This window comes from Oncorhynchus nerka, linkage group LG8 (genome assembly GCF_034236695.1).
Source record: "Oncorhynchus nerka isolate Pitt River linkage group LG8, Oner_Uvic_2.0, whole genome shotgun sequence".
Taxonomy (NCBI): Eukaryota; Metazoa; Chordata; class Actinopteri; order Salmoniformes; family Salmonidae; genus Oncorhynchus; species Oncorhynchus nerka.
Window position 1 is genome coordinate 49,683,532 of NC_088403.1, and position 13,361 is coordinate 49,696,892.

General features: G+C 45.1%; 1 protein-coding gene across 6 annotated transcripts in view; it reads right to left on the bottom strand.

Annotated features, from left to right (window-relative positions):
* Positions 1-13,361, bottom strand: part of chd3 (chromodomain helicase DNA binding protein 3) — a 31,739-nt gene that overhangs the window by 3,572 nt on the left and 14,806 nt on the right. For 4 of the 6 annotated variants that reach the window (XM_029666799.2, XM_029666801.2, XM_029666800.2 and 1 more), the window contains exons 30-39: positions 12,752-12,950; positions 12,386-12,552; positions 11,898-12,267; positions 11,578-11,715; positions 10,983-11,091; positions 10,402-10,534; positions 8,451-8,646; positions 7,184-7,347; positions 6,853-6,979; positions 214-3,213 (exon numbers count right to left, since the gene is read on the bottom strand). In XM_029666799.2, the coding sequence (XP_029522659.1) occupies positions 2,984-3,213; positions 6,853-6,979; positions 7,184-7,347; positions 8,451-8,646; positions 10,402-10,534; positions 10,983-11,091; positions 11,578-11,715; positions 11,898-12,267; positions 12,386-12,552; positions 12,752-12,950 (1,833 nt within the window). In that variant the 3' untranslated portion in view covers positions 214-2,983. Of the gene's footprint in view, positions 1-213; positions 3,214-6,852; positions 6,980-7,183; positions 7,348-8,450; positions 8,647-10,401; positions 10,535-10,982; positions 11,092-11,577; positions 11,716-11,897; positions 12,268-12,385; positions 12,553-12,751; positions 12,951-13,361 lie in introns of those variants that run through there. The other 2 variants (XM_029666803.2, XM_029666804.2) reach the window with 1 other exon arrangement.

Consider the following 13,361-nt stretch of genomic DNA (forward strand, 5'->3'; position numbering starts at 1 on the left):
ACAATGTCACTCTATCACTCTCTGAATCATTACCCTGAACTCTCAGCTTCAAGTATGTGGAAAGGAGAGAGAGAGAGAGAGAGAGAGAGAGAGAGAGGGGAGAAACAGACACACACAAACACAACATAACAAGACGCACACACACACACACACACACAATTTAGATCACACGTACTGCACTGATGAATAGATTGATACACACCGGCCCCCGAGCACTTATGACAACCTTTTTAATGAGCGAGCTTGCATATACATTCAGAATATCATACATTATATGTCATGGTAACAATATGAATGAATAACAGCTTATATAGTTTAATGGGGGTCTTCTTGAGGACACACACACACACACACACACACACACAGGCAGCTCCTGTCTGCTCTGAGCGGCGTGTCCCCGGGAAGGCATAAATTGTCATAACACCCCCGTATATCAAAGTACTGATAGTGTACTGTACGAGTGGTGGGTGTGATGATATGATAACTACTGCTGGTGTGGCTGCAGCTGCTGTACATATAGCCAGAGAGAGACAGAGGGGGAACAGGGAAACCTTATGGCACGTGGCCCAGTGGAGGCCACTGGAAGGGACTACTTAACTTAGTGCTGTGTGACTGTGTGTGAGAGTTCAAATCTGATTACCAGCAATACAAATAAAGCTGGATAGTTGGAGTGAAGGGGAGAGGGGTGGGGTGGGGGGTGAGAAAAAGAGGGAGAGAAAGGGAGATGAGACATGTAAAAAGTGAGAGACAAAAGAAAGAGAGAGGGATATGAAAAAAGACAGAAAAAGACAGACTGGGAAAGAGAGGGAGAGAACAAGAACGAGAGAGAAAGAGAATGCGAGTGGGGGGGATGTTGTGGATCACTTGTGCTGTTACAAGATAAAGGCTTTTCCGGCTCAGATCATATACTTCACTCTCACTCAAAACCAATCCTCTCTCTCCCTCTCTCTCTCTCTCTCCCTCTCTCTCTCACCCCGTCCACTCATCCAACACTTTCAACTCTTCACTCTGACTCATCTCCCCCTCTTTTTCCCTCCCTCTCTCTCCCTTCTCAGGAGTGTAGTCTAATCCCTCGTTCATTCTGCTCTACCTGTTTCCTTTGTTCGAGCAGCTCTTTCTTGCCTATCAGAGAGAAAGAGGGAGAGAGAGAGAGAGAGAGAGAGAGAGAGAGAGAGAGAGGTGAGAGAGAGGGAGAGAAAGAGAGAGAGAGAGAGAGATAAGGTGAGAGAGAGGGAGAGAAAGAGAGAGAGAGAGAGAGATAAGGTGAGAGAGAGGGAGAGAAAGAGAGAGAGAGAGATAAGGTGAGAGAGAGAGAGAGAGAGAAAGAGAGAGAGAGAGAGAGAGAGAGAGATAAGGTGAGAGAGCACTGACAGTCAAGACTTTGTGGGCCTGATCCTCTAAACATCCAATGCCGTGGTGCAGTCTATCATTCACCTCGGAGAGAAATGAAAACCAGAAAGAGAGGGAGGAGGAGGAGGAGAAGACCTGGCAATGAAAATGAGAGCAGGCAGCAGATGTTTTGTAGACATAGTTGTCCATTTTGGACAAGAGGAGTCCTGGAGAGACAGACTTGCAGCTTGACTTAGCATAACAAGAATGTCCACAATTACTCTATCAGAGTTGTTTTTGTGTGTGTATGAGTGTGTATTCCCACGTGTGTATGCCAACACATGCATGAGCGTGTGTGTGTGTGTGTGTGCGCGCACAGGCATGTCCTGTACAATATCACTTTCCCTTTTGCAGATCCAATCGAATCTTTTTGTAATGTCATTCCATTAAAGAATTTGGGCCGACAAGTCAAGCCACGATTTGTGCTTTGAGGTACAGGAAACGCCAGCTGAGCACTTTTTCACACATACACACTTCATGACACTACACCACATCGTCGTCCCAATACCAGACCCCCTATTGCCTGCGTTTCCTTCTTACGTCCATCAAGATAAAGTGACCCCATATAAAGGTGCTACAGTAAGTATGATTGGCCAATACAGTACAAAGAATACAGGTCCCTACGCCCAGCTCTCTTCCCATTGGTCACTGTCCTCTTCACATCTCATGTTGATTGGTTCATTACGACGACAACAATATAAAAACAGGAAGTACTTTTGTTTCTACACCTGTGCTGCTTTACGGTTGGTTGGGCTTGGAATCTGGAATGCCAAGGGGTGATTCGATCCAGGGACAATTTTTCCTCATTCTAATTTTTTGGGGTTGAAATGAGAAAATCCAGCATGGTCCACTTTGGCTTGCATTTGCATTGCAGTGCCTTGTAATGAACAGAGGAGGGTAGTACAGAGAGAGACCAGTCTTAGTAGGTTTCGGTAATGTTGTGTGCAAGGTCTGCTGTGTGTGTGTGTAAGAGAGAGGGAGGATGAGGAGTGCAGGACTGAGAGAGGGATTGTGGAGGAATGAAGGAGTGCAGAGCCGAAGTGCGGAGTCGTTCACTCAGCCGTCGGATAAAGAACGATTCCGGAGGGGAAACGTTGGGGCAGAACGGGAGAGAGAAGGAATAGAAACGGGCCAGTAGATTTGTCTGACGCAGAGAAGGAGGAATGAAAAAGAACAAATCTCCCCTTTCTTTGCATGTTTCTCTCTTTCAGCTGCTCATACCTACATTCTTGAAACCCTTCTCTCTTGATTACATTAACATACTCTTGCTATTTTTTCCTCGTTGCCTTTTTCTCTCTGCCAACACTTCTCCCCCAGAGTCAGCTTACGGGCCTCTTTCCTTCTTTCCTTCCCTCTTTCCCCCTCTATTTGTTTGGCCAGACAATTCACCTTCCTCTCACTATAAATTGTCCATGTTTTACTTCAAAGCAGTGCCTTTTGGATTCTCTCTCTCTTTCTCCCTGCCTCCCTCCACCTCCCTCTCTCTCTCACTATCCATCGTCCATGCTTTACTGCAAAGTGCCGTCTCTTCTTTTGGATTCTGTCTCTCTCTGTGCTTCTCCACCTCTCCCTCCATCTCTCCATCCCTCCATCCTCAGGGTTTCTTGGGCCGTCCGTTGCGGGGCAGGTTCTCCACGGTGTTACTGAGGCGGTACTTGACGATGATGCTGTGCACCGTGGACTTAGGCATCCTCAGCTCCTGCCCGATGGACCCCTCCGATTTGCCGTCCTTCCACAGGTCGACCACGCGCTGCCTCTGCATGATGTCGTGCTCCTTGGTCTTCAGGAAGCCGGCGCCGCCGCCACCCGGGGCTTCTGGGGCTTCTGTGGGGGCAGACAAGCGGCAGAGCTGTAGAGACTGGGTGGGACTGGGAGGGAGAGGTAGGGGTCACCACGTCAACGCCACGGCAACACCCCAGCAACGCCATGGTAACACGAGCGACAGTCAGTCAGTTCAGGCAGTCTGGCCCTCAAAACTCCACTACTGAGGGTCAGCTTCCTCGAGGTGCCATGGAAACAACAAAAACCACAACATCATTGTTACACTTCCCAAAGGGCAACCCATTTTGAGGGACAGTCAATGTTGTTGAAAGTTTGTGTTCTCACAATTCAGGTGTGTTGAAATGCCATTACATTTTGCTTGGAGTTCACCGAGGTTAGCTACAGTTACACAGTGAGAAAAGATGCAGGGCAGACAGAAGTTGTTTATTTTGACGCAGCAGCAGCTTTGCGTACTCAGGACTGGGATGAGGTGACTAGACTGTTGAAGTGAGGTTATTATCAGGTTATTATGAGGTCATAGAAGTGTTAGCTTTTTCCATTCACTGTTTTTCCTCACTCTCTCCCTCCGCTCCTCTCCTCCACACTCCTCTCTGTCTCTCTTCTCTCCCCACTCTCTCATCTTTCTCCCTCTCCTATCATTTCCTGCTCTCTCTCTCCCCCTCTGCTCTTCTCTCTCCTCTTCCTCTCTCCCCCTCTCTCTCCCTCTCTTCCTTTTCTCTAAAAAGGGGGTCACCAACCAGAGCTACCCTAATCAAGACAACAAACCCAACGCACCCCCATATACCAAATATTTATAGCTCTACCCAGAGAGCGCGTTCGTTCGTTCAGACTGTCTGTGTGTTCAGCTGCTCATCTCAGCACGGTCCACTCAGGCTCAACACCCACAGAGAACAGACAGACGATGTGTGATCTAGCGACTATTTCTGAACACCAGCGTTCAGCCCAGCGTTCTGTTCAGCCAAGCCTCAGAGAGTTCTGGTTCACAAGTCACAACAAGGAGTTTACACAAGCAACTTCTGTGTGGTTTGGTGTCCTCTTAAAATACCTTTGTACAAAGTCCCTGGAGACCGAATTACAACTTGGCACCGCGACGAGGTACGAAATGAACTAACGGCACATTTTCGGAAAAAGAAAAGAGAAATCTCCCAGAATGCTATGTCTTAGACTGATGGGTCCCACTGCAAATACATAAATCAAGATGTAGGAATGCAGGTCCACACTACAGACGGACTGGACCACAGCACCCTGGATCAGCCAGGCCAATACAGAGGAATACCAGTGGGGAGTATCAGGTTTACCAAATATCTCTGCATCTCTGTTAGAGTTCTGTTACACACTCCAGAGCAGACGTATCTGGTCAACATCTGCTGTAGCCAAACTAAATGGAGGGAAAACAAATAGTTGGCAGTTGGAGTGGACTTAAAAACGACTGAAATAGCTAGACAATGAGATCCCCCCCCCCCCAAAAAAAAAAAAAGGTGGAGAGTTTGAGGTGGAGAGTTTAGAATATTTTAATTATGCCAATGAGTAGAAAAAACCTTTAGGAGGAAAAATCAACAACTGCAAATATTCTTCCAAAATTGTTTGTGGTGTTCCAACATACTGGACACATTCTTGCAAGCTTGGTTCAGAATAGCTAATAGAAAACCGTTTGTAGGGTTTTCAACAATTGAAAAGATAAAAGGGCAAATCCAAACTTCCACCAAGTAGAATTTTCAAATCTCCCAATATTGACATCAATGCATGACTAAGTGAAAGTTCAACTTAAGTGGAAGGATTCACCATAGAAACAGAATGACATCATTCCAGTTCCGAGGGTTCCGCCTCAAAGTGACAAAAGATATTGACATCAGAGATTGTGACTAGCAGTGAACCTGACACCACTAACAGCAACGAAAACAAAGACAAAGTGGATCTCACTGATCTAAGTGTCTCCGGCATTGCCAGGGTTTATTGAGTCATGACAGATGAGAGGACTTTCTCAACTCAGTTTTCTTCAATAAATAGTGCTTAGAAGGACGTTACAAACCAGGGAGTAATCCCACCGTGCCGTTTGAGAAAAAAAAACAGTGACTACTACACACTACCTAGACACGTTCACACTGCGATATAACACTGGGCTAAGAGACATCTTAGCCCGGGGCTAATCGAGTATTCACACATGTACGTTCTAAAGTGGGCTAGCACCAGAAACACGGTGCCAAAATAGCCTGTGTGAAACGGGGTGGGGAATAATGCATAGAATTGTCACTGTCCAATCACAAAAGCTGCACTTTCTCTTCATTTGCATATGCTTGTGATGCCTGTGATGTGTTCTTGTTCTATTTTGATAAGTACATTTATACTATTACATCTTTCCATCTGAGGACAAAAAAAAAACGGAAATCCTTTCATCTGTTCAGAAACAAAAACGGTTGCTACGCAGGCTGGCCAACGTCTTCCCACTGGGCACACATGGGTTGAATCAACGTTGTTTCCACGTTATTTTCATGAAATGACGTTGACCCAACGTGGAATAGACGTTTGAATTGACATCTGTGCCCAGTTTCATTTAGCTAGCCTCTGAAGCCACAGCCTCTACAGCTGGAAGGGCAGCAAACGCTCCATTTCCGTCTGTTTTCATAGGTTTAATATTGACATTTAATTGTATATAGCTATCCATGATAATAATATTGTTGGATGATTTTGCCTGGATCAGAAAAGTCGATGTGTCTTCCCTGCACAGCATTCTCTATACAGAGCAAGATCGCATTTCAAGTGAGAAAAAAATGTTTCCGAATGTCGGAAAGGCAGACAGCAAGGTTTATACAAACCGTCACTGTTGGAAATAAAACGCTAGGCTAGAAGCAAGAGGGAAATTAATATGTTAATAAATGCCTTAATCCTTATAAAATTGGTCGCGCTGCAGAGATAGAACGTGTTGTGTTTCTCTGTTATCCCAGGGCTTTGGAATAGTGTGAATCCTTAGCCCATGGCAAAAGCTCAGCCCAGGGCTAACACATGCTTGTGTGACACAAAGGATAAGCTATCCCAGGGCCAGTCTTAGCCCGGGGCTAAGAACAACGCAGTGTAAAAAGGCCTAGAAGCATTAACCTCACCATAATGATTTATATAGCAACGGGCACAAATATCTCACTACAAAATGTATGACCATATAAAGATGCTACATTCCCCAGATTTGACCCATCTGTCCCAAGATGCCAGAGCCAGAAGCCAATGCATTCTAAAACCCTACCTCATTAGGTCTATATCAACATAAATATAGTGCAATACACTGGTATAATACATACTCTCAGAGATACTGCAGCTTAAGCTAAATGGATTTGTCTTCTCTGCTTGGACTGCACAGACACCCTACTTGGAACGAGCACACACACACACAAACACACACACACACACACACACACACACACACACACACACACACACACACACACACACACACACATAAACACACAAACCACATTTTTTCCAAAGCTTCACTGATGAAGGATTTATAGTGACTTGTTGACTTAATCAGACAATAAATAATAAATGAAGGATTTCGGCAAGAAATACAGCAGCTGCAGAGTAGCAACCCATAAAAAAACTTCTAACTGATAGGAACATGGAATCAATCATTAGTAGTTTTGGAAAGCCCTTTTCAGTGAATGGGTGTTACAGCACAGTGTAGCCACTGACCTGATACGAAAGATCCAGGGGGCATCTGGCTGTAGTTGGCCCCTCCCATGGGTAAGACTCCCGGGGGGACGGGGGTGAAGGCAGGTCCAAAGTTCTGAGGAGTGGCGTAGGGTCCTGGAGGGATGGTCTGGAGGGAGAGGGAGCGGGGACAGACTGTCAATTTGATGATCGATCGAAATCAAAAAGAATAATCAGAAGCCTGTGTGTGTGTGTGTGTGTATATATGTGTCTTTGTGTGTTCACAGGTAGTTTGTGTGTATGCGTGTGCGCGAGCTTGCGTTACTGCGTGTGTATGCGTGCTCCTGCGTGTGTGTGTACTCAGTCTACTTACCGGGGGAGTGTGTGTGTCGGTACCCTTGCTGGCTAGTCTGCTGAGGATGCTCCTCTCTGACATCTGCAGGCGTGCGGCGATGGGCGGGACTCGGGACAGTGTGGCAGGGAGCCGCGTCACGTCAGCCTTCATGTCACTCAGCAGCTCCTCCAACTGGTTCAGCACTGAAATTACAACAACTCAACGGTCAATTCATTCCATTAGCATTTCAAGCAGCTATTAGATCAGTAAATTACTGTTAACCATTCCAAGCAGCTATTAGATCAGTAAATTACTGTTAACCATTCCAAGCAACTATTAGATCAGTAAATTACTGTTAACCATTCCAAGCAGCTATTAGATCAGTAAATTACTGTTAACCATTCCAAGCAGCTATTAGATCAGTAAATTACTGTTAACCATTCCAATCAGCTATTAGATCAGTAAATTACTGTTAACCATTCCAAGCAGCTATTAGATCAGTAAATTACTGTTAACCATTCCAAGCAGCTATTAGATCAGTAAATTACTGTTAACCATTCCAAGCAGCTATTAGATCAGTAAATTACTGTTAACCATTCCAATCAGCTATTAGATCAGTAAATTACTGTTAACCATTCCAAGCAGCTATTGGTGTGTTAGTATTAACCATCAACTACGTACTCTATCAGTCTCCCACTAAAGCCTGCCCCCACTGAAGCACTACAATATTGAACGCTCATTTTCGTTTAATGTCACGAAACCGACATGGCACATTTTGTATGAACGTATCTCTATCTTTCAGGACCGTTGTAGAATACTGAAAAAGTCAAGCCAGTATGTTGTCCTTTCAAATGAACAATACAAACATACCAACTCGTCAGAGATCGGATGAGGACATTTTCTGAACTAACAAAGAAGTCTGGTAACTGAGATTGTAACTCTATCCTGAAGTTGATATTGTGAAATGTTAGCTTCTGGCATCAGCAGCAGCTCTGTGAGGCCTGGTCTGCTGACAGATTCAGGTCAAAGAACGTTGGAAAGATGTAGTCTGGGAGATTGTTTCTTTATCTTTATTTCTGATATAAATGCGCACAGACGCACACCACACACACACACAGAAAGGGGAGGGAGATTTTGTGTGTGTGTGTGTGGGTGTGTGTGTGTGTGTGTGTGGGTGGGTGTGTGTGTGTATATGTGTGTGTGTGTGTGTGTGTGTGTGTGTGTGTGTGTGTGTGTGTGTGTGTGTGTGTGTTTGTGTGTGGGTGGGTGTGTGTGTGTGTGTGTGTGTGTGGGGGGTGTCCCTCACCCTTGTGCAGCACTGCGTTGGCAGGTTTGTTCCCGGCCAGGGACTCCTTGCTGAGGTGCTGGTGGGACTCAGCCAAACACTCCACCTCGGCGAAGCGGGCGTTCAGGGCCATGGCGGGGTGGACCGGGTCCTGGGTCATATTCAGGTAGGCTGCCCTCCTCAGCTGCTCCTCGATCACCAGGGCCTGCTCTAATAACTGGGGAGAGGGGAGAGGGGGGGGGGGTCAGTTCTTTCATCAAGGACTGTCCTAAAACTTGTCTGCTTCTTGACATGTGTGTTCACTGGCCAACATGTACAGTGTGTTACTGCATTTCATGGGAAGAAAGTTTAATTGAGTTTCATTTATCTGAATCGCAATGAGGAAGATGTTCGAGAAACATTGGAAGAAAGGGGAGAGATAAACCGAATGTGAGGATGGCATGAGGAGGAGGAGAGACGAATGAGTCAGAGAAAGACAAATGATGTGGGGAGAAATTCTATAAAAAATATTCATATTTACAGTGTTATTTTAGCCACCATCATTGTGTGAAAGTGAGAATGCGGATGTTGAGGTCAGGGCATGAAACATGTGAGGCCATCAAAAACAGGATGAGTGTCATTTCACAAACGCACCGGTCAGCAATACCACCCTGGTATCTGTCTGTCAATTCAATATCTGTCATTCACAGGGTCTCAGACTTACATCTTTCAAACAGTACAGTTAGATATTGAACTGTACTTAAATACAGTGAGCTCCAAAAGTATTGGGACTGTGACACATTTTTCTGGCTCTTTACTTCAGCACTTTGAATTTTAAATGATAAAATGACTATAAGGTTCATGTGCAGACAATCATTAATAATTTGAGGGTATTTTCATCCATATCCGGTGAACTGTTTTGAAATTCGAACACTTTTTGTACTTATTTTTTTATTTAACTAGGCAAATCAGTTAAGAACAAATTCTTATTTACAATGATGGCCTAGGAACAGTGGGTTAACTGCCTTATTCTGGGGCAGAATGACAGATATTTACCTTGTCAGCTCGGGGATTCGATCTAGCGACCTTTTGGTTACTGGCCCAACACTCCAATCACTAGGCTACCTACCGCCCCACTTATATGTGTATTGAAGTAGTGAAAGTGATTTGGTCCCGTATTCATAGCACGCAATGACTACATCAAGCTTCTGACTCTACACATTTGTTTGATGCATTTTGAGCCCAATAGAAATGAATGGTAAGGTATTGTGTCATTTTGGAGTCACTTTTATTGTAAATAAGAATAGAATATGTTTCTAAACATTTCTACATTAATGTGGAAGCTACCATGACTATGGATAATCCTGAATGACGAGTGAAGAATGATGAGTGAAAGATATAGACGGACAAATATCATACTCCCAACACATGCTAACCTCTCACCATTACAATGACAAGGTTAGCATTTCTTTTGGCTATGCTATGAATGTGGGACCAAATACTTAACTTTTTACTACATTAATACACATATAACTGATTTTGTCCCAATACTTTTGGTCCACTAAAACGGCGGGACTATGTACAAAAAGTGTTATAATTTCAAAACGGTTCACCCGATATGGATGAAAATACCCTAAAATGTAAGCTGACAGTTTGCACATGAACCTCATAGTCATTGTATCATTTCAAATCCAAAGTCCTGGAGTACAGAGCCAAAACAACAAAAACTAAATGTCACTGTCCCAATACTTTTGGAGCACACTGTATGTCCTGAATTGTGTTCATCTTGTCTGTGTCATGGTTGTGTGGTGTCATAGTTAAGTGATGGTTATGTTATAGTATGTCATGTGATGTGTAGGGCCCAGAGAGTTTCCTGGCCTTTTAGTTATTCAACGCTATGTATCCTATGCCATGTTACACTGCTATGCAATGTCATGTCATGCTATGTCATGTCAGGTTATGTCATTTTATGTCACGCCATGTGGTGTCGTACCTTGAAGCGGCGGGCCAGGAACTTGTTCTTCATCTCCAGGAAGTTGCCCTTGTTGGCCTGCGACTTGAAGGGCTCGTTGACAATGGCGAACTGGGGGTCGTTCTGGATGTCCTGCCACCTCGCGTACCCATGACTGATACAGAGAGGTCAAGGGTCATACAAGCTCAATAAATCATTGGCAAATCCCAAACAAACATCTAGCTTGTCAGTAGTAATAAGTATTTTTGCACAACTTCTACTAAGCCTATGAATGGGGCTATCATCATCAAGCTTATTCCTATCAAATTCTTTCAGATCTTTATTGTGTTTCTTGTGTTAGGAGGGCAAGGGTTAGATTCGGGATTGGGAATTCTAGTGAAAGTCACAGAAATAGAACAAACAGAATGGACTTCCAATCTCTAGTCAAATCAAATCAAATCAAATCCGTGTGTAGATCTCTGCAGACACAATCTAATACTTCTCTGCTACACAAAGGCATCAGTGGATGGACTTGTTGACTTCTAACAAGAAGCCCCTGCCGCAGCAAGATCAATAAATAAACACGGCAAGACGGTCTCCTTGGCAACCGCCGTCAAGGATACAGAACGATTCCCGCCAGCAGCCAGAAGTCGTGCCGCCGGTGCCAGATCTCATTCATCTTCCCAGAAGAGATGGCCGCCCGCTCCTCGTTCTGCCACAGCGTATGAAGCTCTGCAGGGTGAAACGTTAGCATAACGTTGTGTCAAAGTTATAACCATGTTAAAACAACCTGTGAGTTCTGCCACAGCGTGTGCAGCTCCGCAGGGGGACAATGTCAGCATAATGTCAATGTTATAACATCAACATTTTGTTGTTTTACTGTTAAATGAACAACGTGTGTCCTGTCACAGTGTGTGCATCTCTGCAGGGTAAAGTCAATATAATATTATATCAATGTTATAACAACAACCTGTGATACTGACTGAGGGTGTTCTGGACCTCTATAGGAAAAAGTCAACACAACGTTGTGTCAATGTTAAAACCCTCATGCTAAAGCAACCCATGATACTAAATCCCTGTGTGTGGAGCTCAGTGTGGGTGAATATCAACATAACATTGAATGAATGTTGAAACAACCCTTGATATAGAGTGAGTTCTGCCACAGCTCTAACACACAGTAACAGATATGACAGGGGTCATATGATAGGGGTCGTTTACCCGTGAAGCCCCCGTCAGCGATGTTGAACATGAAGCGCCGTCGCTCGGGTGGGATGATGGGGGGTTTCGGCAAGGTGTCTTTGGCAACCTCCTCCTTCGCCACTTCTTTCCCAGCATCCTTTTCACCTTTTACTTCCTCTGTGACCAAGAAGAACACAAGCGAGTTCCTTTAGATCAGTGGATGCCATTGAAATATACCTAAGAGTGTACCTATATCTATCTACCAGTGACTAGTCAGTGAGCCACTAACTAACGAACTGACTAACTAGCAGACAGGTACAGACGGATGGACGGATGTACAGACAGGTGAGGTCACTCACCTTTCATCACGTCAGAGGGTAGCTGTCTGTCCATCTTCTCCTTGTTGTCTGATGCTTCTGTGGAGACAGGAGCTTCCTCGTTCCCCTTGTCGTTCTCCTTCTCTCTCCCCTTCTCCTCCTCCTCCATCTTCTCGCCAGGTAAGAGCGTTACACTACCTGGTTTCTCATCTTTGACCGCCGACCCTTGTTTAGTTGTTCCTCCCGGTGCGCCCTCCGTACTCTCCTCTTCTCCTTTCTTCTCCTCCACTGGGGCCGGAGGGGTGTCCGTCGTTTTTGTTTCTTTCCCCTCCTCTTTTGTACCACTCTCTTCCCTGTCTGTTGTTGTACTAGGGGATAAGTCTTGCGGAGCTTCTTTCATAGGGATTGGAGGCTGGGGACAAGACAAAGCATAGTGTTCAGTGACAGTCGTTGGTATAACTAACTGTATGTAGGTCAGCAAGATTCATTAAGACTGTGAACTGTGTAATTAACAGCATTCAATCTCTCACCACTTCAGGATCTGCACTCCTGTTGCCCTCTACCGCTTTACCCCCTTCCGTCTCTTTCTCTCCATCTTTCTCTGGCTCAGACGGGGCCTTACCCTCCTCCTTCTCTCCCTCCTCCTTCTCTCCGTCTTTCCCGTTCTTCTCTAGTTTCTCTGAGGGAGCAGGGGTAGCTGAACACAACACACAGGCAGAGGGTCATCCCTCGCTCACACACACACATATTACACACACACATGTACACACACACACAGTTATCACGGTCAGACTTGGAGTGCCCCCTGCTGGATATGTTTGAGCTGCGTGCTTGCCTACGTGTGTGTGTGTGTGTGCATGTGTATGCATGTGTGTGTGTGTACTTTGTTCACCCACCTGGTTTGGAGGTGCAGGGGGTGTTGTCTGAGGTACAGCTGGGGTCAGGGGTGGGCGTAGCAGTCTTCATGGTCCCTCCAGGGGAGGAGGCTCTGGAGGAGGAAGACACACTGACCTCAGGCCTCAGAGCCTCAGGCTTCATCTCTGGCTTCAGCTCTGGGAGACTCCACCGCCCGTTGATGTGCTCAAACTCCTGGATCTGAGGAGAAAGGAGGGGTTCAGAGACAGGACCAAGCAGCTGTCAATCATTGTTGACTGGCAATAAAGTATTAAGTATTTTATTCTGTACTGTACTGTGCTGTTCTGTACTGTTCTGTAGTGTCCTATACTGTTATTTTCTGTACTGTTCTGTTCTAATTCTACTCTAGCCAACAGTCTCTTTCCCTGGGAAAAATGGGCTCTAATTTCTATGGCTTTTCCTTGATGTATCTTTATGTCATGAGGAAGTCACAGCCTGGGAAAATCTTAGTGGAGAGGAAAGAGGTCAAATGACTGTAAAATATCTCTATTTACTCATATGATTTCCTTTGTTCGATTCTGGTCTGACAGGTCTAAATGGGTGACAGCTGTGCTTAAAAAAAACAACAGTTGCTATTGGTTGAAATGTAAC